General features: G+C 43.9%; 1 protein-coding gene across 1 annotated transcript; it reads right to left on the reverse strand.

Moving 5' to 3' along the window:
- Positions 1-459: 459 nt before the first annotated feature.
- Positions 460-5,277, reverse strand: LOC147259916 (eosinophil peroxidase-like). Its single transcript, XM_086206167.1, has 14 exons — positions 4,983-5,277; positions 4,642-4,729; positions 4,350-4,525; positions 4,131-4,263; positions 3,648-3,777; positions 3,335-3,541; positions 2,889-3,246; positions 2,639-2,799; positions 2,286-2,544; positions 2,035-2,205; positions 1,687-1,924; positions 1,399-1,598; positions 1,277-1,312; positions 460-1,197 (listed from the first exon to the last, which is right to left on the reverse strand). Exons 1-14 carry the CDS (start codon positions 5,041-5,043, stop codon positions 776-778), a joined length of 2,640 nt encoding a protein of 879 aa, XP_086062293.1. The 5' UTR covers positions 5,044-5,277; the 3' UTR covers positions 460-775.
- Between the last annotated feature and the right edge of the window lie 889 nt (positions 5,278-6,166).

Here is a 6,166-nt window from a genome sequence, read left to right on the forward strand (position 1 = left end):
ACTATGAATTGCCCTGTGTATGAATGGTGCTATACAAATAAATTTGCCTTTGCCTTTGCCTTTAAAGGCTCTGTTCACTCAAAAGTTATCATCTAAAACCATCAGTTCTTGATATGAATTGATTATTCAGTTACATGTAATTGTGATTTAAATTACAAACTGTATGATCATCAATTAGAAATAATGAGGCACAAGATTTGTTTTTACATTCAGGTTCTGATATTTATTCAGTGAAAAAAAGACACAGTCATACAAAAAAACAATCAAAATATTAAAAGATCAACCAACATTTACTTAATTTTCCAGACACATCTTTCAAACATTATACATCATGAAAACAGCTAAAGAAAACAGCAAAAATCATTCATTCAAAGAAGTGCTGATATTTTTCTTGGCAGTTCAAGATCCAAGAAAGTGTAAGCTTTGCCCTTCTTTTAATACTAAGTGCAGGTGTGAGGGTACTACAACAATTAAAACCTTGAAGAATCAACATGAATCTGTCAATGTTCTCTGTAAAAAAAAAATACATATAAAATATTGTGAAGATGTTCACATGTTCGTCATGACATTGTTATTGCAACCCTATTTCCAAGAGTTTGAGCAGCTTCTTCAAATCTTAATAGTGACGTCAGTAATCTCAAGACACGAGGGAATTAGGTTCTCCTCATCTTAGCAACATCCTGAGAATCTTTAATGTTCCATGTGCGTCTAAAGCGTTGTTTTTTTTGTACTGTGTTTGTTGGTACTGGGTTCAGCAGGAGCAGGTTCAGGTGTCCTACTCAGTAAACAACAGATGCCCGGAGAAGTAACTGTCGCGGGTCAGACCATTGCCACCGTGGTTTGCAATAAGCCAGACCTTGTCTCCCTTGGCAAGCCTGATATAAGTGTTACCACTGGCGGTGATGTAACCACTCTGTCTGGTGGTGAATGAATGCAGAATCAGAACTCCGTTGCGCAGCAGATCCACACTAGCAGCGTGCTCGTAGATCGTACAGTGGAACTGGAACTCGTACACTCCTGGAATCTCACAAGTAAAAAGCCCGTTCTTGATGTTATAGCTGTTTTGTCCATTGTAGATGACTTCACGGAAAGCAATGGGAATGCCAGCAGAGGGGAAGTTGTTGCCCAGTCGCACAGAGAAGGCCACTTTCGCTACAGGGCCAGGGGGGCCTGGTGGACCTGGTGGTCCTCGTGGTCCTGATAATTACAAGAACAGAGTTAGGCCAACAGAATTTACCTCATGAATTATGTTAAATTGGTGGAATGTCTTATTCACCTGCTGATCCAGAAAATCCTCTTTGTGGGTCAGTAACTAGAAATGATGAAATGGATCAAATCAATAATTTACAAATCAAAATTTCAACACTATTTTCCTGTGAAAACAGTACATCAACTTACAATTATCCTTCCATGGAGTCAGGTCAAAGGCGGGGATGTCATCACACATGGTGTAGCCGAATCCTCGTGGCCGATAGAGGAAGGGTTTTTCTGGTACCTCGGTGATGCCTGTGTTGTCACAAATGATTCTGGCAAGCGAAGTTTCCCTCAGGGACTGCCTCTGGGCCTCAGTGAAGACGCCATCATTCTCCCACCAAAGTCTGGAATTGACAGTTTGTATTTGAATGTGAAATTGGAACGACAACACATCCAGGCCCAAAGCAATGTCGAATGATCTAATCTGATTACCGATCTCCCTGCCGAATCCTCTGGAACTGAGTGGCAATGAGGCAAGCAAACAAGGGTCCCACTCTTCCTCCCTGGACGAAAGGTTCTGCTACTCCTCCCACCCAAACATCAATGTTGTCAGGAGTGCCATAGAGATTCAGCAGGGTCTGAGCCAGGTTCCTGTTGTCCAACACTGCTGCCAGCTCTGCTCGATTTTGAGGTTGTGACAGACCGCAGAACTGGCGCCATTTGTTGTAGCCTAAGATAGCGGCAATACATCGCACAGTTTGAGATGATGTATGATACGACATGCGTTCTGCCTTGAAATAACGATTATGTTGGGTTACTGTGTGAGGACTAAATAAATACCAGGGATTCCGTGGTCTCTTCCTCTCTGCAGGTTGAGTGATCCCAGATCCAATGCCATCTCAGCAAAGAACTCAAACAGCCGGTCTCTCAGCTCATCAGACATTATGGTGTCCTGTGTGTTCAGCTTAGCTGGGCGACCCACAAGCCCCCTCACAATTGGGTCCAAGCCACCTGAGGAAACACAATTTTATTTATTTTGAACTTATCCTCCATCAAGGGAAGCATAAACAGATCAGGGATGTTGCTGATACCTTCAAAGACTACCCTCCACGGTGTGTAGAAGGCTCTGTGGAGCAGTGGGCTGGGGTAATCAGGGTGTTCCGCATAGTTTTCGTTAAGACGGAACATGAAGGGCTGAACCATCACGTGACCGAACCGATAGGCAGCTGTGGCGAACACATTGGAGAGGCTGGGGTCCACAGTCTCATCATATCCAGGGTAGGTGGACAACTTGGTTGCAAGGACATCTGGGCCAACGATGTGGAGCAAATAGTCCCTGAAAGTTATGACCTGAGAGAGAGAAAAAAACCAACTTACTGGATGAGGTCACTGCACAGAATGATGAAAATTCATCCGCTGCCCATGCAGCTAAGCCAAGTCTAACCTGGAAATATGCACCCATGATCTTGCGGGCCTCCTGGTAAAGTCTCTCTCCACTCCAATCGGGATTCAGTTCAGCCAGGGCTCGGGCCAGACGGTTGTGTTCACGCATCATTAGGGTGTGTAGGGTGGAAAGACCAATGTGCTCACTGGCACGTTCATCACCTTAAAAAGTCACAAAAGAGTCAAATGAGTGAAAATGCTTCATCCTCCACTCCGAAGGTTTGTGTAACAGCTTGTGTTCTGCCACTCACCGCCTAAAAAGCAGGGCACCTCCTCGGCATTACTGTCATTGGTGACCCGGCTTCGGGTGGCACAAATGTTGACTGGCATGGTGCTGAAGGGCAGGAGATCACGGCCATTGTCCTTAAACTGTGTGTTGACCCTCAAAAGCCCTTTATTGGAGGTCAGGTCCCGGAGAAAGCGAGCTTTGGTGTCATCTGAGCCGTACACCTGGCCTGCATCGATAAAGGCTGTGAGAGTGTTCATCTGCTGGCGAGGCGTCGCTGCACCAAACTTTAGCCCTGTGTTTCCAGATCCACAGCCTGCTGATGAACGGAAGAAGGGGATGCACTCCTCTCCTCTGTTTCTGCGGGGGTCATTCGGGGGAAGCTGTTCAGAGGACAAGAAGCAGATAGGTTGAGTGGGGGCGGGGGGGGGGGGGGGTTGATGTATTTTCCCATGTTGCAGTCACACTGACCAGGATAGGGAAGCAGGGCTCTGTGCGTTCACAAGTCTTGTCACAGTCGATTCCATCATTGAAGGATCGGATTACAGGCGAGTGAGGGGTGAAGGTCAGATCGTGGTCCGTCCACTGGCCAAACATGGTCACCAGGTGAGTGTAGAGTGGGTCGGTCTGCACATTCTCATTCGCTGTGCGTAGAACGCGGTTGGAAACCTCTCTTACCTTGAGAGAGAATGAAGCCCTTAAAAATGTTGTCTTTGATACCATTGCTTAGATGGTGGGGTTGAATAAGTTGGTCAATGGAGCAGCTGAGGATGGACATCCTTACCAGGGGAAGAAGGTTTCCATTGAAGCCAACATCAGGGTCCCAGCCTCTGGGTAGAGAGATATCATCCTGGTACTCAGCAGGGAGCCAGCGAACAAAAGGGATGTTGGAAGCCCCCCAGCGTGTGTTTGCCCTAAAGGTGAGAGGAACACATCAGACCATGAACTCTGATTTGTGACATTCTGCATTCATCGAACTGTTCACAAAGTGAAAGCAAATGTAGGGAAAAAGAGAGTAGAGAAAATGTGACAGAAAAAGTGTTACCAACATCTCAATATAGAAATTTTATTTTTATTTTGGAATACAAAGGCAGTCCAAACCTGTTTTCAATCTTTTTATTCGTTAGATGAAGCGAAAAAGGGACACAGTGCGCGCCTGGAGAATCAAAATGACTCCAAGGGGAAACATTCAAGTAGCTATTCATCCCTCATCTTCTTTTTTGTTTCAACCATTAGTTTTAAAGCTGCACAACAAAAGCCGACGCACCTGTTGTTGCAGACGCTGCTTGCTGTTCGAAACCTGTCCAGATTGGGAGTTGAAGTGCAAGAAGGAACCCGATGTCTCGGAGAGCAACCTGTCAAATCAGCGATGAACTCCAGCTCCTCTTCAGAGAGCAGATCTACAGGCAAAGAATAAAACAAAAAGTCTTAGCAGCAGTTGGAAGTTGTTAGAATTTAAAAAATAAAACACATGTTGGATGCACACCTGTGGCGTTGATGGAGCGTTTCTGGCGATGAGTCAGAGACTTCTTGAGGAGGCTGATGGTGTTGTCCATGTAGTCAGCAGCGCGCACTGCGGTTCGGGTCAAGCCAGCAGGCTGCTTGACCAGCCGCAGCACATCTGCGGGTGACGCTGCATGTCTCTTCACACGGTCAAGGCTCCTGAGGTTTGAGAAGAGGTCAGGATTATGAACATTCTGAAGCAACATACAAAAAAAATATATATAAATTTCATTTAAGATATTTCTTTTCATTGCAAAAAAGAAAAAAAAACGTACTCTTGTCTAGAATACTCATAGGCTGCATCAACATTGGCCTTGGCGGCAATCACGGCTCTTTGAATGTCACTCTTGCTGAACCGCGATTCTGAGAATGGAAAAACAATTCAGTCTGATTCAATATGTAGATCCTGAGGGAGCTGATGTTCTCTTTCCCACCAGCATGGCTTTTTCAACTTGAGACACAATTAAATCATTTGGATGAAGTTAATTCACCCAAAGTCAGACCAGGCCTACATTTTAGCCTAATAAATTGTAATGGACTTATTATTTCTGAAACAATACGTTAATTTGAATGCATGACATTTATTTCAAAGACAGAAGAAGAAGGTTCAACTCACCAGCGTTCACTTGAAAGCTCAGGTAAAGAGTAAAGGCCAAAAGGCACAAGATGCGATTCATCTCTGCAGAAACTGCGTTCACTGCACCGTCACTCCAGGAGTAGTGAGATAAATACGACTAAGGTGAGTCTGGCCTTTTCTGAATTTTCCTTGTTTTTCTTTTTTAAATTGAAACTTGAAAACATTCAACAAAAGCAAACCAAAATGGTTTGTAATGGAAATTGGACCTGTGAAAAAGTGGAGCTCGACTTGCTTTATTTCCAGTGTCCTGCTGCATCCAGGTACAAATCTGTCCTGTTTCAAAGACAGCCGTGCTTTTATTGCTGAAGGGGGAGGAGTCATTCGACGCCTCAGGAGGGTTTTTCTCTCAGTAATTTATTTTTCTTCTTCCTTGTTCCGCCTCTGGAGGAGCATTGTTGCTCAGTTCAATCTAAGAAACACGGGTGATGAAGAAAAAGAAATCAGTCGCTAAAGGATACATTTTGTAGCAGTTCATTTGATCCACTTCACAGCTTCAAATTGAGACAAGAGAGCAACAGTTTGGTTCAAAAGATGTTTTTTTTGTACAATTTAACATTTTTGAGTCATCATTTTTTATTCATTTCCCCTACATGACATTTATCAACTCATATATTTTGTTGTATTTAATTTTTTTAAGCTAAACTTTTGCAAAAGACCAAGTTATGACAACAGTTTTTTTACATGCTTAGAACATATTGGAATCTCTTATGTAACCTTTTAGGAATTGTTTCAAACAATGTCAGCATCACCATGTCGCAAAAGTTGGGTGGACTTCCTGGAAAGGAACTGTGCACATTTCATGACAAGCTCAAAAGCGTTTGCGTGACAAATATGAAGAAAAGACTTCCTGTACGAATTGCCTTCATAAGGGGTTGTACCAAACCATTTCTGTGTTATGTTATGATAACAGTAAGGCAATAACATGACTCAGGCACCAGCTAAATATCTGCTTCTTAAAATAAAGATCGTGTGAATGAGGGCCAGGTCGTAGTTTTATACAATCCACCCATGGATGGCCCGCGTCAACAATGCCATGTCTTCCGACTGTTGGTGACTTCAGGGAGAAGAGGAAGGAGACAAAAGCAACTTGGCCGCATTGCTCACTAAGATTCTTCAAAGTGCTTCAGAGGATGTGTGGGTGGATGTGCATGGGAGTTCATTTT

Source organism: Aulostomus chinensis, chromosome 6, assembly GCF_037954235.1.
Source record: "Aulostomus chinensis isolate RoL2024-O1b breed Wild chromosome 6, RoL_Achi_v1.0, whole genome shotgun sequence".
Classification (NCBI taxonomy): domain Eukaryota; kingdom Metazoa; phylum Chordata; class Actinopteri; order Syngnathiformes; family Aulostomidae; genus Aulostomus; species Aulostomus chinensis.

Bases quoted from the DNA above. Each gene is read 5' to 3' on its own strand.
- LOC147259916 (XM_086206167.1), bottom strand. From the start codon at position 5,043: ATGAATCGCATCTTGTGCCTTTTGGCCTTTACTCTTTACCTGAGCTTT. The intron at 1,925-2,034 runs GTATTTATTTAG...CCGCTATCTTAG, and splicing joins AAGAGACCACGGAATCCCTG to GCTACAACAAATGGCGCCAG. The intron at 1,313-1,398 runs GTAAGTTGATGT...CATCATTTCTAG, and splicing joins GACTCCATGGAAGGATAATT to TTACTGACCCACAAAGAGGA.